This window comes from Dendropsophus ebraccatus, chromosome 2 (assembly GCF_027789765.1).
Source record: "Dendropsophus ebraccatus isolate aDenEbr1 chromosome 2, aDenEbr1.pat, whole genome shotgun sequence".
NCBI lineage: Eukaryota > Metazoa > Chordata > Amphibia > Anura > Hylidae > Dendropsophus > Dendropsophus ebraccatus.
This window is the reverse complement of record NC_091455.1, coordinates 216,714,433-216,739,681: the sequence shown is the minus strand read 5'-3', so window position 1 is coordinate 216,739,681 and position 25,249 is coordinate 216,714,433. Positions and strand designations below refer to the sequence as shown.

Sequence of the window (25,249 nt, the reverse complement as noted above, 5' to 3'; positions counted from 1 at the left end):
CTGTACTATATGTACTATTTATGGCATACTGTACTATATGTACTATTTATGGCATACTGTACTATAGGTACTATTTATGGTATACTGTACTATATGTACTATTTATGGCATACTGTACTATATGTACTATTTATAGCACTCTGGGAAAGCTGTATCCCACCTGTAATGATCACAGTACAGCTCTGATCTAGTGTCTCACCCAACTTTCCAGACTCCTGAATGGTAGTTTATGACAAGTGCATTGGAGTAAGGGGTTAACCACTGCATAACCAAGCAACTATAGTGTTCAGGAGTCTGGGAAAGTTGTGTGTCTCTCATCTAATAATTATTAGAACTATAAAGTTGAAGTCTACAACCTTTGACCCCAGAGTTGTGTTCAAACTACAATTCCCAGGATGCCCTGAGAGCTGTAATCTCATCACAGCTGGGGAGCAATAGGTTGCATACTGCTTACTGCCATACAGGATCCTGAGAAAGCTGGGTGACACTTGTTATGATGCAAAGTGCAGCTCTCGTTGTGACCCAACTTTTCAGGCTCCTGAATGATGGTTCATGTCAGCTAAGCAGCAATGGTGGAGTGAGAGGGTTAATAGGAGTGAGAAGGTTACCAGTGCTTCACATGTGCTCCACAGTAGTCACAGCTCAGCAGTCCATGGTGCACAGTGCAGGACCCCCGCCCCTCCCCCTCATCCTGGGAGACTGGGGGCAGCTGTGAGTGTCCACCGAAACAATGTGAGTGGGCCTACCAAGCTGAGCAGCCTGAGCTGTAATACTGTCACCAGACTGTACAGGGGGCGCTGCTTGCAGTGCTGGGAGTTTCTAGATACTTTGGGGGGTGGGGGTTTGGGGGGGCCGTGCAGTTTCCTCTCTCACACGGTGATAAAAACGGCCGGATTCACTTGTATCACTGATTTGATCCAACTCAATAGAAGAATAGAGCAGCTCACTGCAGTTCTTCCAACCAGCTGCCACTATGACAGCTGATTCGGGAGTACTGCAGAGTGACAGGAAGTGGTGGGGGGGCCACGGCGACCACTGCGACCCCTATAGCTCCGCCTCTGGCTGTATATAGGACCAGCACATTATATGGTAGATCAGCACAAAAGAAGAAAAAAGATGAATGAATGTAATGTGAGCTGACGGCCGTCCGCCATTGGTGGGATACAGTCTATAGTGATGTCTGGGTGAGGTCTGTAGGGATAGCTATATGGGGTGCAGGAGGGGTCCCATTGCTCCTATACACCAGTATTAGTCGGGTCCCTGCTGGGTAGATATAATATTGTAGCCCGGGATTCCAGGTGACACCCCGGCTCGCTGTATACACCAGTATTAGTCGGGTCCCTGGGTAGATATAATATTGTATTCCAGATGACACCCCGGCTCGCTGTATACACCAGTATTAGTCGGGTCCCTGGGTAGATATAATATTGTATTCCTGGATTCCAGGTGACACCCCGGCTCGCTGTATACACCAGTATTAGTCGGGTCCCTGGGTAGATATAATATTGTAGCCTGGGATTCCAGATGACACCCCGGCTCGCTGTATACACCAGTATTAGTCGGGTCCCTGGGTAGATATAATATTGTATTCCAGGATTCCAGGTGATACCCCGGCTCGCTGTATACACCAGTATTAGTCGGGTCCCTGGGTAGATATAATATTGTAGCCCGGGATTCCAGGTGATACCCCGGCTCGCTGTATACACCAGTATTAGTCGGGTCCCTGGGTAGATATAATATTGTAGCCCGGGATTCCAGGTGACACCCCGGCTCGCTGTATACACCAGTATTAGTCGGGTCCCTGGGTAGATATAATATTGTAGCCCAAGATACCAGGAGACACCCCGGCTCGCTGTATACACCAGTATTAGTCGGGTCCCTGGGTAGATATAATATTGTAGCCCGAGATACCAGGAGACACCCCGGCTCGCTGTATACACCAGTATTAGTCGGGTCCCTGGGTAGATATAATATTGTAGCCCGGTATTCCAGGTGACACCCCGGCTCGCTGTATACACCAGTATTAGTCTGGTTCCTGGGTAGATATAATATTGTAGCCCGAGATACCAGGTGACACCCCGGCTCGCTGTATACACCAGTATTAGTCGGGTCCCTGGGTAGATATAATATTGTAGCCCCAGATACCAGGTGACACCCCGGCTCGCTGTATACACCAGTATTAGTCGGGTCCCTGGGTAGATATAATATTGTAGCCCGGGATTCCAGATGACACCCCGGCTCGCTGTATACACCAGTATTAGTCGGGTCCCTGGGTAGATATAATATTGTATTCTAGGATTCCAGATGACACCCCGGCTCGCTGTATACACCAGTATTAGTCGGGTCCCTGGGTAGATATAATATTGTAGCCCGAGATTCCAGGTGACACCCCGGCTCGCTGTATACACCAGTATTAGTCTGGTCCCTGGGTAGATATAATATTGTAGCCCGGGATTCCAGGTGACACCCCGGCTCGCTGTATACACCAGTATTAGTCGGGTCCCTGGGTAGATATAATATTGTAGCCCGAGATACCAGGAGACACCCCGGCTCGCTGTATACACCAGTATTAGTTGGGTCCCTGGGTAGATATAATATTGTAGCCCGAGATACCAGGAGACACCCCGGCTCGCTGTATACACCAGTATTAGTCGGGTCCCTGGGTAGATATAATATTGTATTCCAGGATTCCAGGTGACACCCCGGCTCGCTGTATACACCAGTATTAGTCGGGTCCCTGGGTAGATATAATATTGTAGCCCGAGATACCAGGAGACACCCCGGCTCGCTGTATACACCAGTATTAGTCGGGTCCCTGGGTAGATATAATATTGTAGCCCGAGATTCCAGATGACACCCCGGCTCGCTGTATACACCAGTATTAGTCGGGTCCCTGGGTAGATATAATATTGTATTCCTGGATTCCAGGTGACACCCCGACTCGCTGTATACACCAGTATTAGTCGGGTCCCTGGGTAGATATAATATTGTAGCCCGGGATTCCAGGTGACACCCCGGCTCGCTGTATACACCAGTATTAGTCGGGTCCCTGGGTAGATATAATATTGTATTCCGGTATTCCAGGTGACACCCTGGCTCACTGTATACACCAGTATTAGTCGGGTCCCTGGGTAGATATAATATTGTATTCTAGGATTCCAGGTGACACCCTGGCTCGCTGTATACACCAGTATTAGTCTGGTTCCTGGGTAGATATAATATTGTAGCCCGGGATTCCAGGTGACACCCCGGCTCGCTGTATACACCAGTATTAGTCGGGTCCCTGGGTAGATATAATATTGTATTCCGGGATTCCAGATGACACCCTGGCTCGCTGTATACACCAGTATTAGTCTGGTTCCTGGGTAGATATAATATTGTAGCCCGGGATTCCAGATGACACCCCGGCTCGCTGTATACACCAGTATTAGTCGGGTCCCTGGGTAGATATAATATTGTATTCTAGGATTCCAGATGACACCCTGGCTCGCTGTATACACCAGTATTAGTCGGGTCCCTGGGTAGATATAATATTGTAGCCCGGGATTCCAGATGACACCCCGGCTCGCTGTATACACCAGTATTAGTCGGGTCCCTGGGTAGATATAATATTGTATTCCTGGATTCCAGGTGACACCCCGGCTCGCTGTATACACCAGTATTAGTCGGGTCCCTGGGTAGATATAATATTGTATTCCTGGATTCCAGGTGACACCCCGGCTCGCTGTATACACCAGTATTAGTCGGGTCCCTGGGTAGATATAATATTGTAGCCCGGGATACCAGGTGACACCCCGGCTCGCTGTATACACCAGTATTAGTCGGGTCCCTGGGTAGATATAATATTGTAGCCCGAGATACCAGGAGACACCCCGGCTCGCTGTATACACCAGTATTAGTCATGGCCCTGGGTAGATATAATATTGTAGCCCGAGATTCCAGGTGACACCCCGGCTCGCTGTATACACCAGTATTAGTCGGGTCCCTGGGTAGATATAATATTGTAGCCCGAGATTCCAGGTGACACCCCGGCTCGCTGTATACACCAGTATTAGTCGGGTCCCTGGGTAGATATAATATTGTAGCCCGAGATTCCAGGTGACACCCCGGCTCGCTGTATACACCAGTATTAGTCGGGTCCCTGGGTAGATATAATATTGTATTCCAGGATTCCAGGTGACACCCCGGCTCGCTATATACACCAGTATTAGTCGGGTCCCTGGGTAGATATAATATTGTAGCCCGGGATACCAGGTGACACCCAGGCTCGCTGAATACACCAGTATTAGTCGGGTCCCTGGGTAGATATAATATTGTAGCCCGAGATACCAGGTGACACCCCAGCTCGCTGTATACACCAGTATTAGTCGGGTCCCTGGGTAGATATAATATTGTAGCCCAGGATACCAGGTGACACCCCGGCTCGCTGTATACACCAGTATTAGTCGGGTCCCTGCTGGGTAGATATAATATTGTAGCCCGGGATACCAGGAGACACCCCGGCTCACTGTATACACCAGTATTAGTCGGGTCCCTGGGTAGATATAATATTGTAGCCCGGGATTCCAGGTGACACCGCGGCTCGCTGTATACACCAGTATTAGTCATGGCCCTGGGTAGATATAATATTGTAGCCCGAGATACCAGGTGACACCCCGGCTCGCTGTATACACCAGTATTAGTCGGGTCCCTGGGTAGATATAATATTGTAGCCCAGGATACCAGGTGACACCCCGGCTCGCTGTATACACCAGTATTAGTCGGGTCCCTGGGTAGATATAATATTGTAGCCCGAGATACCAGGAGACACCCCGGCTCGCTGTATACACCAGTATTAGTCGGGTCCCTGGGTAGATATAATATTGTAGCCCGAGATACCAGGTGACACCCCAGCTCGCTGTATACACCAGTATTAGTCGGGTCCCTGGGTAGATATAATATTGTAGCCCGGGATTCCAGGTGACACCCCAGCTCGCTGTATACACCAGTATTAGTCGGGTCCCTGGGTAGATATAATATTGTAGCCCGGGATTCCAGGTGACACCCCGGCTCGCTGTATACACCAGTATTAGTCGGGTCCCTGGGTAGATATAATATTGTATTCCTGGATTCCAGGTGACACCCCGGCTCGCTGTATACACCAGTATTAGTCGGGTCCCTGGGTAGATATAATATTGTATTCCAGGATTCCAGATGACACCCCGGCTCGCTGTATACACCAGTATTAGTCGGGTCCCTGGGTAGATATAATGTTGTAGCCCGGGATACCAGGTGACACCCCGGCTCGCTGTATACACCAGTATTAGTCGGGTCCCTGGGTAGATATAATATTGTATTCCAGGATTCCAGATGACACCCCGGCTCGCTGTATACACCAGTATTAGTCGGGTCCCTGGGTAGATATAATGTTGTAGCCCGGGATACCAGGTGACACCCCGGCTCGCTGTATACACCAGTATTTGTCATGGCCCTGGGTAGATATAATATTGTAGCCCGAGATACCAGGTGACACCCCGGCTCGCTGTATACACCAGTATTAGTCGGGTCCCTGGGTAGATATAATATTGTAGCCCGGGATTCCAGGTGACACCCCGGCTCGCTGTATACACCAGTATTAGTCGGGTCCCTGGGTAGATATAATATTGTAGCCCGGGATTCCAGGTGACACCCCGGCTCGCTGTATACACCAGTATTAGTCGGGTCCCTGGGTAGATATAATATTGTAGCCCGGGATTCCAGGTGACACCCCGGCTCGCTGTATACACCAGTATTAGTCGGGTCCCTGGGTAGATATAATATTGTAGCCCGGGATTCCAGGTGACACCCCGGCTCGCTGTATACACCAGTATTAGTCGGGTCCCTGGGTAGATATAATATTGTAGCCCGAGATACCAGGAGACACCCCGGCTCGCTGTATACACCAGTATTAGTCGGGTCCCTGGGTATATATAATATTGTATTCCTGGATTCCAGGTGACACCCCGGCTCGCTGTATACACCAGTATTAGTCGGGTCCCTGGGTAGATATAATATTGTAGCCCGGGATTCCAGGTGACACCCCGGCTCGCTGTATACACCAGTATTAGTCGGGTCCCTGCTGGGTAGATATAATATTGTAGCCCGGGATACCAGGAGACACCCCGGCTCGTTGTATACACTATACGCTGTTGCCGTTCTATCCCCATTTCTCTGCCCGCTTCTCGTGTGACTGGAGAAGATTTCAGCTCTGGAGATGGAAATGTGTGAATTAATGCCGACATCCTCAGACATCCCGCCGCTTCATTCTGGCTTTTCTCTTATTTAGTTGTTTTTTTTTATATATATATTTCTTTGTCCTTAACCCCTTAAGGCCAAAGCCAATTTTCGGTTTGGCGCTTTTACTTTTTCCACTTTATGTTTAAAAGGGCATGGCGCTTGCATTTTTTTAGAGACCCATATGAGCCCTTATTTTTTGCGACACCAATTGTACTTTGTGATGACAGACTTTATTTTCCCAAAAAATATGCTGCGAAACCGGAGAAAAAATTATTTGCGCTGTCAAATCGAAAAACAAAAGGAATTTGTTTTCATTTCAGGGAGTTTTGTATTTACCCCATTTGCCCTTTAGTAAAACTGACATGTTATCTATGTTCCTCACATCAGTACGATTACAATGATATGTAACTTGTATAACTTTTATTTTATCTGACGGCTTTTAAAAAATTAAAACCTTTTAAGAAAACTAAATTTGTTTAAAATTGCTCTATTCCCATCCTTATGACGCTTTTATCCTTTGGTCTAATGGGGCTGTGTGAGGTGTCATTTTTTGCGCCATGATCTGTACTTTCTATCGGTACCTTGTTTGCGTATATGTGACTTCTTGATCGCTTTTTATTACATTTTTTCTGGATTTGATGCAACCAAAAATGCGCAATTTTGCACCTTTTACCGTGCGACATCAGAAATGTGATATATTAATAGTTCAGGTGACTACGCACACAGCGATAACAAAAATGTTTGTTTATTTGTTTATATTAAATGGGAAAAGGGGGGTCATTTGGACTTTTATTAGGGGAGGGGGCTTTTATTAATAAAAAAAAACATTTTTACTTTTTTTTAACTTTAACTAGAAGTCTCCCTGGGGGACTTCTATTTATAGAGCACTGATCTCTCATAGAGATCAGTGCTGTATATGGATCTTGCCGTGTCGGTGTCGTCACTGGTCATCGATAGTGTGGAGTGGAGATTGGAGAAGTTGGATGCCGCCCTAGGGAGTCCGGTGAAATCCATGTTTTCCAGAACACCTTGTGGCAGCTTCCAACTTCTTCTTCAGCCGTCGGGAGTGAAATGCTGGACGATCAGGTTCACAAAACATTCTATGGACTTCTTAAAGGACTACAATAGATTGCTCACATTCTCAATATCTTATAGAGATCACAGCATCTAGATCAGGGAAGTCAAACTCTCCAGCTGGTACAAAACTACAATTCCCATCATGCCTGGACACCCATAATCTAAAGCTTCCGCTGACCAGGTATGATGGGAGTTGTAGTTTTGTACCAGCTGGAGGGCCGGAGTTTGACATCCCTGATCCAGGTGGTTAGGGCCGCATTACACGGCATGATCACTAATGTAAGCGAGCACTGATCTGCTAGATCAGCGCTCGCTTACTGATCCTATTACATGGATAATCAAGCTGCAAGGGCTATATACAGTATATATCGTTAGCAATGTCCGTGCAACCCTTGCTGTATATACCATTAGCAATGTTCGTGCAGCACTTGCTGTAAATATATATCGCAAGTGATGTCCATGCAGCCCTTGCTGTATATATATAGTTAGTGATGTCTGTGCAGCCCTTGCTGTTTATATATTGTTAGCAATGTCCGTGCAGCCCCTGCTGTATATATATAGTAAGCGATGTCTGTGCAGCCCTTGCTGTGTGTCTATATCTATCTATCTATCTATCTATCTATATATCATTAACAATGTCTGTGCAGCCCTTGCTGTATATATATATATATATAATTGTTAGCGATGTCTGTGCATTCCTTGCTGTGTGTTTGTGTCTGTGCAGCCCTTGCTGTATATATATATATATATATATATATATAATTGTTAGCGATGTCTGTGCATTCCTTGCTGTGTGTTTGTGTCTGTGCAGCCCTTGCTGTATACACTCACCGGCCACTTTATTAGGTACACCTGTCCAACTGCACGTTACCACTTAATTTCTAATCAGCCAATCACATGGCGGCAACTCAGTGCATTTAGGCATGTAGACATGGTCGAGACAATCTCCTGCAGTTCAAACCGAGCATCAGTATGGGGAAGAAAGGTGATTTCTTCCTGGTGGTACCTAATAAAGTGGCCGGTGAGTGTATATATATTTATCTATCGTAAGTGATGTCTGTGCAGCCCTTGCTGTATATATAAACTCACCGGCCACTTTATTAGGTACACCATGCTAGTAACGGGTCGGACCCCCTTTTGCCCCAATTCTTGGTGGCATAGATACAACAAGGTGCTGGAAGCTTCCTCAGAGATTTTGGTCCATAGTGACATGATGACATCACACAGTTGCCGCAGATTTGTCGGCTGCACATCCATGATGCCAATCTCCCGTTCCACCACATCCCAAAGATGCTCTATTGGATGAGATCTGGTGACTGTGGAGGCCATTGGAGTACAGTGACCTCATTGTCATGTTCAAGAAACCAGTCTGAGATGATTCTAGCTTTATGACATGGCGCATTATCCTTCTGAAAGTCGCCATCAGATGTTGGGTCCATTGTGGTCATAAAGGGATGGACATGGTCAGCAACAATACTCAGGTAGGCTGTGGCGTTGCAACCATGCTCAATTGGTACCAAGGGGCCCAAAGAGTGCCAAGAAAATATTCCCCACACCATGGCACCACCACCACCAGCCTGAACCGTTGATACAAGGCAGGATGGATCCATGCTTTCATGTTGTTGACGCCAAATTCTGACCCTACCATCCGAATGTCGCAGCAGAAATCGAGACTCATCAGACCAGGCAACGTTTTTCCAATCTTCTACTGTCCAATTTCGATGAGCTTGTGCAAATTGTAGCCTCAGTTTCCTGTTCTTAGCTGAGCGGAGTGGCCCCCGGTGTGGTCTTCTGCTGCTGTAGCCCATCTGCCTCAAAGTTGGCCGTACTGTGCGTTCAGAGATGCTCTTCGGCCTACCTTGGCTGTAACGGTTGGCTATTTGAGTCACTGTTGCCTTTCTATCAGCTGGAACCACTCTGCCCATTCTCCTCTGACCTCTGGCATCAACAAGGCATTTCCGCCCACAGAACGGCCGCTCACTGGATGGTTTTTTTTTTTCGGACCATTCTCTGTAAACCCTAGAGATGGTTGTGCGTGAAAATCCCAGTAGATCAGCAGTTTCTGAAATACTCAGACCAGCCCTTCTGGCACCAACAACCATGCCACCTCTGTCCATGTCAGGAACTGTCCAGAGCAGCAGCAAATCCCCATAGAAAACCTCTCCTGCTCTGGACAGTTCCTGACATGGACAGAGGTGGCAGCAGAGAGCACTGTGTCAGACTGGAGAGAATACACTACTTCCTGCAGGATATACAGCAGCTGATAAGTACTGGCTTGAGGTTTTTTAATAGAAGTAAATTATAGATTTCTGGCACCAGCTGATTTGAAAGAATTTTTTTCCTGAACTACCCCTTTAAGGGATGACATGACCTCTGCTGATCCTGACACAGACATCTTCCCCAAGGTAAAGTTTTTTTTTTAAGAAATGTAAAAATATATATTTATCTCCCACCAGAAAACCCTTTAAGGGGTTACACACTCAGTGATTTCCCATATAATGCAGAGCTGTCAGGATATCCACAGTCAGTTGTTTGTCCTGGCCGGGGTGGGGGGCGCTCCGCTCATTCCCGCTGGTCTCCGCCGCCCTCGCCCCGCGCTCTCATCACCTCATATGCTGTAAAATTACTACTTTTCTTCCCTTAGTGTAAATAGGTTCCTGAATTCGCTTCTCCCAATTTCCATTATTTTCCATGAAGAGCAGAATTGGTAATATATAAACTATATAAACTATCTGTAAGAAAGCTCCGTGTAACAGTGCAGCGTATACCGCGCTCACCGCCGCCGCGTTACATGATCATTACCGGATAACAGCAGCGGCGGCCGGGAGTGGTGAGACGACACGTCCGCACATACACTCAGAGGAAAGACAAATTATGGATGTTTGGATGGAAATATCTATGAAAGGAGGAGAGAGCAGAGCACGCTGGGAAGTCAGCCGTGGTAACTATAGAGGATGGATGTGGTGCCCAGCAGTAAGGATACATGTGATTATAGACATTCCCTATAAAGGACGGCCATCACCATCTCACTGTATTGTACTTTCAAGGGTTACTGTGCGCTGTGTTGTTGTGTCGGGCACACTTGTACTGCGTTGTTGTGTCGGGAACACTTGTACTGCGTTGTCGTGTCGGGCACACTTGTACTGCGTTGTCGTGTCGGGCACACTTGTACTGCGTTGTCGTGTCGGGCACACTTGTACTGTGTTGTCGTGTCGGGCACACTTGTACTGCGTTGTCGTGTCGGGCACACTTGTACTGCGTTGTCGTGTCGGGCACACTTGTACTGCGTTGTCCTGTCGGGCACACTTGCCCTGTGCTATTCTGTTGGGCACACTTGTACTGTGTCGTTCTGTGTTGCACACTTGTACTGTGTTGTTCTGTCAGGCACACTGGTACTGTGCTGTTCTGTTGGGCACACTTGCACTTTGAAACACGAACTGGAGAGAGTGGAACGGCTGCACATCCCATCTATGGCTGATACTAATGCCGCTAGGCCTATATTAAAAATCAACACCAGAGTGTCTGTATATGAATTGATCAAGCCATATTGCCCCGTGTACCACCGCGCAGGTCCTCTGGTCCACACGGGTCCCTACGCTAACTCCACACCGTGTCGGTCAGCGACCGCCAACCCCGCAAAGCGTGCACATGCAGGGAAGGGAGGCCATGGAACGGCCCTGCAACCCCAATGTCACAGGACCAGACCCAAAAAGCCCCACCAAAACCCAGCCAGCACCACCGGCGGGGAAGGCTGCCCCCAAACGACACAAGTATGGATATGGTATTACACTTACCATTGCTGCTCTCACAGAATGGGGAAGACATAGGGTCCAGACATGTGAGCACAGACATATCCTGCTAATTTTGGTCCTGTGACATTGGGGTTGCAGGGCCGTTCCATGGCCTCCCTTCCCTGCACGTGCACGCTTTGCGGGGTTGGCGGTCGCTGACCGACACGGTGTGGAGTTAGCGTAGGGACCCGTGTGGACCAGAGGACCTGCGCGGTGGTACACGGGGCAATATGGCTTGATCAATTCATATACAGACACTCTGGTGTTGATTTTTAATATAGGGCACACTTGCACTGTGTTGTTCTGTCGGGCACACTTGCACTGTGTTGTTCTGTCGGGCACACTTGTACTGTGTTGTTCTGTCGGGCACACTTGCACTGTGTTGTTCTGTCGGGCACACTTGCACTGTGTTGTTCTGTTGGGCACACTTGCACTGTGTCTTTCTGTTGGGCACACTTGCACTGTGTCTTTCTGTTAGGCACACTTGCACTGTGTTGTTCTGTCGGGCACACTTGTACTGTGTCTTTCTGTTGGGCACACTTGCGATGTTGTTCTGTCGGGCACACTTGTACTGTGTCTTTCTGTTAGGCACACTTGCAGTGTTGTTCTGTCGGGCACACTTGTACTGTGTTGTTCTGTCGGGCACACTTGTACTGTGTTGTTCTTTTGGGCACACTTGTACTGTGTCGTTCTGTCGGGCACACTTGCACTGTGTTGTTCTGTTGGGCACACTTGCGATGTTGTTCTGTCGGGCACACTTGCACTGTGTTGTTCTGTCGGGCACACTTGCGATGTCGTTTTGTCAGGCACACTTGCACTGTGTCGTTCTGTTGGGCACACTTGCCCTGTGTTGGTCTGTTGGGCACACTTGCCCTGTGTTGGTCTGTTGGGCACACTTGCGATGTTGTTCTGTCGGGCACACTTGCACTGTGTTGTTCTGTCGGGCACACTTGCGATGTCGTTTTGTCGGGCACACTTGCACTGTGTCGTTCTGTTGGGCACACTTGCCCTGTGTTGGTCTGTTGGGCACACTTGCGCTGTGTTGTTCTGTTGGGCACACTTGCGATGTTGTTGTCGGGCACACTTGCCCTGTGTTGGTCTGTTGGGCACACTTGCGCTGTGTTGTTCTGTTTGGCACACTTGCACTGTGTTGTTGTGTCCGGCACACTTGCACTGTGTTGTTGTGTCCGGCACACTTGCACTGTGTTGTAGTATTGCACTATGTTTGGTATGTAATGTGTCTTTGTTATGATAACTGTAATTTCCATGTATGTGCACCATACTCTGAAGGGGTTAATATAAAGCCAAGCTATGGCACAGGAAGCTTAGAAGCTGGGAGTTTTCCACTGTTGTTGTGAGATAGTCTGCAGAGCTTTTATAGGGAAAAAACAACAGACATGTTGACCTTTTCAATGTTCTTTATGTCTAAAAAACAGATTTGTCATCCCATAGACCTGTATGGAAACTCAATACAAGTCTATGGCAGACTAAAGTTGAAACATTTGCAGTGTCCGGGGTTGAAGATGCCCCAATGCTGGGCCCCAAGACACTGTCAAAGTGCTCTCTGATGGGGATGGTAAGGCGCGGTGCACCCCAATGGGAAATAAAAAATGATCAGTGAGAAGTGGGATGCAGTCACCGATTGGCTGAGCGGCCTGTCCATCAGCCGGGATCGGCATTTCCCCCAAAGTCATGACATCATCACAACTCAGGGGAATTTGCCTCTCTGTGGGGGTCCTGGGACCGGTCACGTGGTGAATGACAGGCACGGGGGAAAGGTAAGTACTTGGCCAGACTTTATCCCACATTGTTGTCTCCTCCTCATGCTGACCCTCTATTTCCCAGCATTCCCTGTGTGCGCTGAGCAGTGTATAGAGCACAGACCTATCCCTAGCCCCCGAACCCCAATGGGGTTTGGAAGTTTTCTTTGGAAATCCCCTTTAAGTAAATTTCCATTTGGATCTATATGTGACTGAGAATGGAGTCGTCCTGCAGGGTCTTTGCTCTTTTGGATCTATTTCTCTGACATTTCCGCCATTCTTATTCATTGGCGCTTTCAGAATTCGGCTGGTCGTCCTTGGAGCCATCTGCTTCTCCCCCCCTGCTGTCAGACAGATCACATAACAGCTGAGCTCTATCTATATCCCCCTCACTGGAGCTCCCAGCATGCACTGCTCTCTGTTAACACGAGACCAGAAGAAAAATTGTTAGAAAAACTAGTTTCAACTATTAAAGTTTTGTCGATGTGCACGCCCCTTCCTCGGGAATAAGAAGGAAGGAGGAGGACACTGGGGGCGCTTGTAGGGTCCGAGGTCAGAGTGGGGTCAGTGCTCGGTCCCCAGACACTGCCGATGTGTCACCACGTGTCGCCGCTCTCTAGAGGGGATGGAGAAGCACAGCCCTAACACATACAATGTTTCAACTTTAGTCTGCCATAGACTTGTATTGAGTTTCCATACAGGTCTATGGGAATGACAAAACAATTTTCTAGGTATAAACAACATTGAAAAGGTCAACATGTCTGGGTTTTTTTCCTCCAAGAACCCAGCTCTGCAGACTATCTCACAGCGACAGTGGAAAACTCCCAGCTTCTAAGCTTCCTGTGCCATAGCTTGGCTTTATATTAACCCCTTCAGAGTATGGTGTAGTGCAGGTACATGGGAATTACAGTGACCATAACAATAAGACACATTACATACTAAACAAAGTAGCAAATATCCATGATCACAGGTACCCTTACGGCTGGGCACTACACAACGGACTGGCCGTCCATGGTCTCAGAGGATCCTCCAGTGGGTATAGGGTGCAGCACCATAATGGGCCTTTATTATAACTGAATGAATGAACATCCCGATGTTCGGTTTAGATCCCAAACACGAACATAAAAAAAATTATTGTGATCAGTTCGTGTTCGCCGAACATTCACAAACAAATAACCAAGGTACAGTAGAAGCGTATGTTTTGGTCTACGCACACGCGTACAGTTTATCAGGTACAAACCGTAAATTACGCAGTTGCGTTTATTGTGAGATAAACGTTCACAAGTTCGAATATGTTAAAACATGATTGTAATAACCATTCCGATCATCGGAAAAATTGTTTGTGATCAGCGAACATGAACAATTGGCGTCATGTTTGTACGAACATTTACGAACATTTACGAACATGTTCCCTCGTCACTAATTATATCAGGGACGTTCTACCACCTCTCTTTATATGAAGTTATTTAACAGTCATAGTCTCTGTGCTCGGCCGCCATGCCAAAAAGTATGCTATGGGACCCAGTCGTTTCTAGGTACGCCCCTGCTCCTCTCTGCTGCTCATTAGATACAATGTGCATGCCCTCCCGCCTCTCGGCTGCTCATCAGATACAATGTGCATGCCCTCCCGCCTCTCTGCTGCTCATTAGATGCAATGTGCATGCCCTCCCGCCTCTCTGCTGCTCATTAGATGCAATGTGCATGCCCTCCCGCCTCTCTGCTGCTTATTAGATGCAAATTGCATGCCCTCCCGCCTCTCAGCTGCTCATTAGATGCATTGTGCATGCCCTCCCGCCTCTCGGCTGCTCATTAGATGCATTGTGCATGCCCTCCTGCCTCTCTGCTGCTTATTAGATACAATGTGCATGCCCTCCTGCCTCTCGGCTGCTCATTAGATGCAATGTGCATGCCCTCCTGCCTCTCTGCTTCTTATTAGATGCAATGTGCATGCCCTCCTGCCTCTCGGCTGCTCATTAGATGCAATGTGCATGCCCTCCTGCCTCTCGGCTGCTCATTAGATGCAATGTGCATGCCCTCCTGCCTCTCGGCTGCTCATTAGATGCAATGTGCATGCCCTCCCGCCTCTCGGCTGCTCATGAGATGCATTGTGCATGCCCTCCTGCCTCTCTGCTGCTCATTAGATGCAATGTGCATGCCCTCCCGCCTCTCGGCTGCTCATGAGATGCATTGTGCATGCCCTCCCGCCTCTCTGCTGCTCATTAGATGCAATGTGCATGCCCTCCTGCCTCTCTGCTGCTCATCAGATACAATGGCATGCCCTCCCACCTCTCGGCTGCTCATTAGATACAATGTGCATGCCTTACCATCTCTCTGCTGCTCATTAGATGCAATGTGCATGCCCTCCCACCTCTTGGCTGTTCATTAGATACAATGTGCATGCCCTCCCGCCTCTCTGCTGCTCATTAGATGCAATGTGCATGCCCTCCCGCCTCTCTGCTGCTCATTAGATGCAATGTGCATGCCTTACCATCTCTCTGCTGCTCATTAGATGCAATGTGCATGCCCTCCCACCTCTTGGCTGTTCATTAGATACAATGTGCATGCCCTCCCGCCTCTCGCCTGCTCATTAAAGGCAGTGTGCATGCATTGCATTGAGACAAGAGCTGCATGTGTGGTCCCTATATTGTGTTATGGTGAACACCTATACAGTTGCCTATGTAGTGTCCCAGTCCAGGTCTCTAGTATGGAGCCGCAGACATGGATGCCCATAGACCGGTATACACCACAGACCCACGTGCGTCTTCCCCGGGTGCAGGCGCTCGCACTGGTGATATCACAGCAGATTCCCCCTTAATATTGATCACAGCGGCTCCGATACCGGACAGAAGCGATGAAAGGCAACGTCTGTAATGTGACCTAGATACAGAGCGCAGTCTTCCATTCCAGTGCGGATAACTCCGGATACATGGGGAGGGATGAAAGCCGGAGATGGCAGCACATCTTACTGAACTCTCCTCTTATTATTGTGACTTGTGCCGGGAAAGTTAAAGTGCGCTCCCAGCATGAGGCGGCGTTTGAAAAGCCTCCGAATCCCAAGACTTTTTATCACAAGTTCTAAGTTTAGTATTAAAGGGTCGTGTTGTTTGGATTTTTCTCACATTTTTGCTTTCTACAAACCTAATTACTGTACTTGCTCCATGTGCGTTCCAGCCGCCGCCGCGCTCCCCCCATCCGGCCTTGTTTATGTATAGACGTGCGAGATTCCTCTAAATGTTCATGGTAAGAAAGCAGAAAGAAACGCCACCAAGAAAAGACTCCGGGAGCTTCTTATACAAAGTGTCAAGTACTGGTCACAGCTACAACAAACTTCTTCTTAGCCTTTTCCTCATTTCTAAGGAATCTCTTTAAGATCCAACATGGCCGCCATTATAGGTTCCACAACGACTGTTATCTTTAAAGTGTACCTGTCCTTTTAAAAACCTACATGATTTTGTTAGATTAACCCTTCACAGTGGCCGCTGAGAGTCTCTTATATAATGAACAGCTATTTATTACAGGAGGTGAGACCAGGCCGGGCTGTGTATCAGTAGTGCACACACATGACTGCCCTTCCCTTACTTCTCTGGCCAATCAATGCACACACTCCTCTCTGCTATGCCATGACATACTGGTGAGAAAGTGCACGGAGTTGGGCTGGTACAGTGCTCGGCTTATGGTTTGCAGAGTACAGTGATGGGTTTGTAAGGTGCTATATAAGCAGATAGAAGAAACATCACAGCAAGGAAAGGGTTATACTAATCACCAAACAGCTACTGGTGAGAGAGGAGAAGCAACTAAAGAAGAGAGGAGGGAAATTACACTGCAGCCCTGTGGACATGCAGCAGTAGGTAATTACACAAGGGACAGCTAAGCCCCGCCCCCACTTCCTGTGTAGTGTCCTGATCTGGCTGTTACTAGAGACAGATTTCCCCAGACAATAACCAGTGGACAGCAGATTGCAGGGAAGGGAGACACCTAGAGGCCAAAACATTAGGTCTGTTTTTCATAGGTAAGGAGTAACTTTTAGTAAATGAAGTGATTTAGAAATTTATTAGGAATCACATATGACATGACGGGAAGTTGTTTGAAATGACAGCGACCATTTTGTCAGAATGGAAACTCCCCCATTCAGGTAAAGTGTGCTCCTGTGCTCTCTCCACTAAAGTGACCCATAAGCTATTCCTTGTGATTCCTCTATACACACGAGCACTCAGCTTGGACGAGCATGCAGGCCTTTTATTTAGGGAGTATGGCGTAAGCTGCTGCTCTTCTCTGGTTGCGGCCTATCCACATGGGGCATAAAAGGATCGGGTATGAATGTCCATATGCTCAATCTGGATAACTGGATCCAATACTCTGACTTTTCCATAGAGTCATTTGGTAAGTTGGGTTTGGGGTACAAGCTCCCAAGTCCCCATGAAGGAAAGACCCCCTCCTTAAATTGTAGCAAGGAATTATTATATGTCATCTGTTGCCCTTCATTGGTAATCTGTATGGTCTAATATCTGCATGTTATTGGGAAGCCATGATGTGTGTTACTGGGACCGAGGGGGCGGGGCATAACACACTGTCCTATTCATCCTATTCCATGCTCCGCCCCCGCAGAGCCTGCACTTGATCAAACTCAGTTTACACTATATATACTGTATATTTTCTACTCATCTTCATTCTATAAACCCTTATACCAGTGTTGAGTTTCTGTAGAGATGGTTTCCGGCAGCTTCCTGTCAGTCGGTGTGCGCCATTTTTTAGGAATGTGTATACAATGTTAGCGGTGAGGGTTTCCTGACTCCTTCTTGTTCTTCTCTCGCACAGGTCCGGGCTAGTGCCATCGCACAGGATGCTGACCAGAATTATGACTATGCCAGTAACAGCGTGGTCCTACACCTAGAACCTGGCGATGAAGTATATATAAAACTGGATGGCGGCAAAGCCCATGGCGGCAACAATAACAAATACAGCACATTCTCGGGATTTATCATCTACGCCGACTGAGGATACCTCGCCTATGGCAAAGACTTCCTATCCGTAGCCCAGATGTGGGGGCTACAGACTCTATAGTGCTGGAGGGACACTCATGGACTCGGTACGGAGACCCTCTGCTACCTGACTAACCTCTGTACACCTCAACAAGCTATACATAATCCATATATCCCTATATGTCGTATCAGTTACACAGATGTCCCCTTACCACCAAAGCCAAAATCCCCTGTCTGTGCCCGTGTGAATGAAATCCTATACAATACCCATTTTATATACAAAAAATAATGAAGACAAAAAATAGCCCCAAACTATATGGTATCAATATCCTATATCCTCGCTGTTATAGCCATGTGTCAGCTTTGGACTTTGTGAGTTGCCTGCCAGTGTATCGCTTGGACCTTATTAGTGCTGTGGCGATGGGGACGGCCGCCATTCTGATGTTACGATGACGGATAATGCCGGGAGAGCCGGATGATGGGAGGGGGAGAGAAAACTGTGAAGCTCCTATATAGTCTGTTAATCACTTATTTTACCGCATATATTGAAGAAATGAGAAGCGTCTACACTTGTTCATATAAAGTTTATATTTAATACTCAGAAAGGACATTGTATTTATTCCATAGCCGCTACAGGATTCCACTGACTGGGAGGATGTATGACCAGGAGCCCAGGGGTGTCACTTAAAGGGGAACTCTGGTGGGAAAAAAAAATCCTTACAATCAACTGTTGTCAGAAAGTCATATAGAATGGTAATTTACTTCTGTTCAAAAATCTCCAGTCCTCCAGTACTTATCAGCTGCTGTATGTCCTGCAGGAAGTGGTGTCTAAAACAGTGCTGTCTGCTGCCACCTCTGTCCATGTCAGGAAGTGTCCACAGCAGCAGAAAATCCCCACAGAATACCTCTCCTGCTCTGGACAGTTCCTGACGTCGACAGAGGTGGCAGCAGAGAGCACTGTGTCAGACTGGAGAGAATTCACCACTTCCTGCAGCACATACAGCAGCTGATAAGTACTGGAAGACTGGAGATTGCTAGGCCGTAATGCAGAATCAGTAAAAGGACCCTCTGCCCCTTTATTCTCCTATGTGTCAGAGAGGCGTTCCCAAGCTCCTAAAGTGCAGTAAGCTGGATACCTCCTCGCTCCCCTTTCTATCCCTGTCCTGGTTTGTGATTCCAGCTGACCGGCCATCAGCAGGAATGGGTTTCCAGGTATCCCAGCATGCAGCACCGGAGCTTGGGAACGCCTCTTTGGCCCCATGTGTCCCCCTGAAATAAACAGCTGTGTAACACTGACAGCAATGTGGAAAGTGAATTGCAGCTGACAGATTCCCTTTAATCGTTACTATCACAGAGACACGTCAATAGTCAGGGACCCTCCCCGCCCCCCCCTGTGTGAGGCTGACCTCTTCACTCCCGGATCGCTGACTTTTCTGTCAGCTGCAGACAGGGAGCCAGGGAGAGAAGCACTCAGCCTTGAGCTTCTCCCTGCTCTAAGGATCGGTGGGGATCTAAACACCCAAACTAATCCAGACTTTTGCCAATGTCTTCCCTGCTCTATAGAGACAGATCGGCAGGTGATAACTTCATCTTAAAGGCAAAATCCCCAGGGTTCCCTGATAACATACATGCTCCAGTACTACAGCCTCACCCTTATAGTGGTAATGGGAGAGGCCGGTGCTGATCCTCAGGACTTGGGGAAATTATCCTCAGCGTAGGTGCTGATCCTCAGGGGTTGTGCTGATCCTCAGGGTTTGTACTGATCCTCAGAGTCGGTGCTGATCCTCAGAGTCGGTGCTGATCCACAGGGGCTGTGCTTATTTTTTAGCGCTGTGGCCATAATGAGAGCCTGTGCTGCTCCTCAGGGCTTGTAATGATCCTCAGGGTCGGTGCTGATCCTAAGAGCTGATGCTAATAATCCTCAGGGCCTGTGCCGCTCCTCAGGAGGTGTGCCGCTCCTCAGGAGGTGTGCCGCTCCTCAGATGGGGTGCCATTCCTTAAGGCCTTTGCTGATCCTCAGGGGCTGTGCTGATCCTAAGAGCTGATGCTAATAATCCTCAGGGCCTGTGCCGATCCTCAGATGGGCGGCCGCTCCTCAGATGGGGTGCCGCTCCTCAGATGGGGTGCCATTCCTTAAGGCCTTTGCTGATCCTCAGGGCCTGTGCTAATCCTCAGAGTTGTTGCCGATCCTCAGGACCTGTGCGGCTCCTCAGGGGCTGTGCTGATCCTCAGAGTTGTTGCCGATCCTGAGGGGCTGTGCCGATTCTCAGGGCCTGTGCCGATCCTCAGGGCCCGTGCCGATCCTCAGGGCCCGTGCCTCTCCTCATGGTCTGTGCCGCTCCTCAGGGTTGGTGCGGCTCCTCAGGGCCTGTACTGATCCTCATGGGCTGTGCTGATCCTCAGGACTTGTGCTGATCCTCAGGGCCTGTACTGATCCTCAGGTTTGGTGCTGATCCTCAGGGCCTGTACTGATCCTCAGGTTTAGTGCTGATCCTCAGGACTTGTGCTGATCCTCAGGGCCTGTACTGATCCTCAGGGTTGGTGCTGATCCTCAGGGCCCGCTGTGCAGCCGCTCCACCTCCCTTATGCTTAGGATGCAATCGATGTATCTAAGCCTTATTGATTCCTCCCCCACAGCTCTCACTCATCTCTATGAGGCAGCGGCGACGTTTCCTGGTGAAGATAATGAAATGAATGTAATTTCTTCTCGTGTCACATGACTATAAATAGGAGCTCATTTGCAGTTCTCCTTTATTAGGTTCCTATTGGACAACACTTAACGTGCTATCTCAGGGGTCCCCATAGGCTGCAGTCACACATGTCGCACTGCTGTCAGCTCTTATTTTAGGATGTGCACAGGTATATAGAGGGCAGGTGTGACGCTCGGCATCACTATGCATTGTAATGTGCCACTCAGGTCAGGCAGACGGCCGGGGGGGGCGGGGGGAGGGGTGTTTTCTCTACTGAGGTGCTGAGTGGACGTGTAACATTACATTATACAAGGAATAAACTTTCTTGACATGGGATACCCCTTTAATTTGGATTTTGTTTCTTAACATTTAGGGTGCGTTCACACCTACAGGATCTGCAGCAGATTTGATGCTGTGTTCAGTTATTTAAATGAAATCTGCTGCAGAAAATCAGCTGCAGATCCTGTAGGTGTGAACGCACCATTAAAAGGGGTTTTCTGGGCAAACCGGCTTTAGACGTGTAATAAAGTAGCATACTCACCCACCACTCACCCTTTCCCGAGTGCCCGGTCCTCTTTATCCTGGTTCCTGACACATTTTGTGCAGAAAGAAACTACCCATCCGGTCGGCCATTGCACAAAGCAGGTGGAAACATCCAGAACCGAGAAGAGGACTGCAGCAGAGAGCGGGCCCCTAAAAACATGGCAAGGGAGCAGGCCAGGCGAATACAGAAACATGGCAGAAGCAGGGGAGCAGGCCAGGCGAATACAGAAGCATGGCAGCAGCAGGGGAGCAGGGCAGGCGAGTACAGAAACATGGCAGCAGCAGGGGAGCAGGCCAGGCGAGTACAGAAACATGGCAGCAGCAGGGGAGCAGGCCAGGCGAGTACAGAAACATGGCAGCAGCAGGGGAGCAGGGCAGGCGAGTACAGAAACATGGCAGCAGGGGAGCAGGCCAGGCGAGTACAGAAACATGGCAGCAGCAGGGGAGCAGGGCAGGCGAGTACAGAAGCATGGGAGAAGCAGGGGAGCAGGGCAGGCGAGTACAGAAACATGGCAGCAGCAGGGGAGCAGGCCAGGCGAGTACAGAAACATGGCAGCAGCAGGGGAGCAGGGCAGGCGAGTACAGAAGCATGGGAGAAGCAGGGGAGCAGGGCAGGCGAGTACAGAAACATGGCAGCAGTGGAGCAGGCCAGGCGAGTACAGAAACATGGCAGCAACAGGGGAGGAGGCCAGGCGAGTACAGAAACATGGCAGCAGGGGAGCAGGCCAGGCGAGTACAGAAACATGGCAGCAGCAGGGGAGCAGGCCAGGCGAGTACAGAAACATGGCAGCAGCAGGGGAGCAGGGCAGGCGAGTACAGAAGCATGGGAGAAGCAGGGGAGCAGGGCAGGCGAGTACAGAAACATGGCAGCAGTGGAGCAGGCCAGGCGAGTACAGAAACATGGCAGCAACAGGGGAGGAGGCCAGGCGAGTACAGAAACATGGCAGAAGCAGGGGAGCAGGCCAGGCGAATACAGAAACATGGCAGAAGCAGGGGAGCAGGCCAGGCGAGTACAGAAACATGGCAGAAGCAGGGGAGCAGGCCAGGCGAGTACAGAAACATGGCAGCAGCAGGGGAGCAGGCCAGGCGAGTACAGAAACATGGCAGCAGGGGAGCAGGCCAGGCGAGTACAGAAACATGGCAGAAGCAGGGGAGCAGGCCAGGCGAGTACAGAAACATGGCAGCAGCAGGGGAGCAGGCCAGGCGAGTACAGAAACATGGCAGCAGCAGGGGAGCAGGCCAGGCGAATACAGAAACATGGCAGAAGCAGGGGAGCAGGCCAGGCGAATACAGAAACATGGCAGAAGCAGGGGAGCAGGCCAGGCGAATACAGAAACATGGCAGAAGCAGGGGAGCAGGCCAGGCGAATACAGAAACATGGCAGAAGCAGGGGAGCAGGCCAGGCGAGTACAGAAACATGGCAGCAACAGGGGAGGAGGCCAGGCGAGTACAGAAACATGGCAGCAGCAGGGGAGCAGGCCAGGCGAGTACAGAAACATGGCAGCAACAGGGGAGCAGGCCAGGCGAGTACAGAAACATGGCAGAAGCAGGGGAGCAGGCCAGGCGAGTACAGAAACATGGCAGCAGCAGGGGAGCAGGCCAGGCGAATACAGAAACATGGCAGCAGCAGGGGAGCAGGCCAGGCGAGTACAGAAACATGGCAGCAGCAGGGGAGCAGGCCAGGCGAGTACAGAAACATGGGAGCAGGGGAGCAGGCCAGGCGAGTACAGAAACATGGCAGCAGTGGAGCAGGCCAGGCGAGTACAGAAACATGGCAGCAGCAGGGGAGCAGGCCAGGCGAGTACAGAAACATGGCAGAAGCAGGGGAGCAGGCCAGGCAAGTAAAGAAACATGGCAGCAGCAGGGGAGCAGGCCAGGCGAGTACAGAAACATGGCAGCAACAGGGGAGGAGGCCAGGCGAGTACAGAAACATGGCAGCAGCAGGGGAGCAGGCCAGGCGAGTACAGAAACATGGCAGCAACAGGGGAGGAGGCCAGGCGAGTACAGAAACATGGCAGCGGCAGGGGAGCAGGCCAGGCGAGTACAGAAACATGGCAGCAACAGGGGAGGAGGCCAGGCGAGTACAGAAGCATGGTAGAAGCAGGGGAGCAGGCCAGGCGAATACAGAAACATGGCAGCAGCAGGGGAGCAGGCCAGGCGAGTACAGAAGCATGGTAGAAGCAGGGGAGCAGGGCAGGCGAGTACAGAAACATGGCAGCAGCAGGGGAGCAGGCCAGGCGAGTACAGAAACATGGCAGAAGCAGGGGAGCAGGCCAGGCGAGTACAGAAACATGGCAGCAGCAGGGGAGCAGGCCAGGCGAGTACAGAAACATGGCAGCAGCAGGGGAGCAGGCCAGGCAAGTACAGAAACATGGCAGCGGCAGGGGAGCAGGCCAGGCGAATACAGAAACATGGCAGCGGCAGGGGAGCAGGCCAGGCGAGTACAGAAACATGGCAGCGGCAGGGGAGCAGGCCAGGCGAGTACAGAAACATGGCAGCAGCAGGGGAGCAGGCCAGGCGAGTACAGAAACATGGCAGCGACAGGGGAGCAGGCCAGGCGAGTACAGAAACATGGCAGCAGGGGAGCAGGCCAGGCGAGTACAGAAGCATGGCAGGGGAGCAGGTTGCATAGGGGAGGGGGTATAGGCTGGGCACTGGCTGGGTAAGTATAGAAACTTGGCAGCCGCAGGGGAGCAGGCCAGGTAAGTATAATTCTAGTTATGGGATTGGTTATAATATCACTGGGCAGTGAATAGTTTGAATACTATAAATATGTTAAGGCACCAGGACTTGCTGACTGTTGCCTTCCTCTTGCTCCTACATTCCATCGTATATACAGCCTATACCCCCACCCCTGTGCAGCACAGCATGGTATATACAGCCTATACCCCCACCCCTGTGCAGCACAGCATGGTATATACAGCCTATACCCCCGCCCCTGTGCATGGTATATACAGCCTATACCCCCACCCCTGTGCATGGTATATACAGCCTATACCCCCACCCCTGTGCATGGTATATACAGCCTATACCCCCGCCCCTGTGCATCACAGCATGGTATATACAGCCTATACCCCCACCCCTGTGCAGCACAGCATGGTATATACAGCCTATACCCCCACCCCTGTGCAGCACAGCATAGTATATACAGCCTATACCCCCACCCCTGTGAAGAACAGCATGGTATATACAGCCTATACCCCCACCCCTGTGCAGCACAGCATGGTATATACAGCCTATACCCCCACCCCTGTGCAGCACAGCATAGTATATACAGCCTATACCCCCACCCCTGTGAAGAACAGCATGGTATATACAGCCTATACCCCCACCCCTGTGCAGCACAGCATGGTATATACAGCCTATACCCCCACCCCTGTGCAGCACAGCATGGTATATACAGCCTATACCCCCACCCCTGTGCATGGTATATACAGCCTATACCCCCACCCCTGTGCAGCACAGCATGGTATATACAGCCTATACCCCCACCCCTGTGCATGGTATATACAGCCTATACTATGCCTCGTGTAGTCCACAGTCTGTAATTAATAGTCAGTGTCCTGGGTCGGTGGCGGAGAGTCCTGTACACGGCCGCGTTCCATCTCAGACATTAATTACAGAACAGCGGGATAATTACAAGCATCATCAATATTACAGGGACAGCGGATTGTTCCGGAGGGGCGGCATCTAATTGGAATCACTTTACTTTCTACAACTTGTGCAGTATTATTATTATACCGAGCGGCCGGGATCAGCGCTGCGTCCCCCAGTCTATTCATTCCGACTATTGTGAAAGAAACGCGGACGTCACCCATTCTATATATAAACACTGAAACCTTTACTCTTAGTTATTTAGAGGATTTTTGCTTCCGTCATTTATTATTATTAATATTATTATTATTATTATTATTAGGTTTTGTTTATAAAATGGAGAAAAAAGAGAAAACTGAAGAATAAGAAAACATCACAAGAAAGAGAATATATATATATATATATATATATATATATATACTGTGTGTAGGGAAGGGGGGGCTTGGTAGCATTCCAATGGGACATACCACTATATATATATATATATACACACACACACACATAATATAATATAAAGCTAGAGTCAGAGACCATGCATAGAAATCATTGGCTTGTGCTCT

At 49.4% G+C, this 25,249-nt stretch overlaps 1 protein-coding gene across 1 annotated transcript in view; it reads left to right on the top strand.

Moving 5' to 3' along the window:
* Positions 1–18,459, top strand: part of C1QL3 (complement C1q like 3) — a 74,164-nt gene extending 55,705 nt beyond the window's left edge. The window contains exon 2 of the mRNA XM_069959541.1: positions 17,699–18,459. Coding sequence (XP_069815642.1) covers positions 17,699–17,878 — 180 coding nt within the window. The 3' untranslated portion in view covers positions 17,879–18,459. The remainder of the gene's footprint in view (positions 1–17,698) is intronic.
* Positions 18,460–25,249: the final 6,790 nt, after the last annotated feature.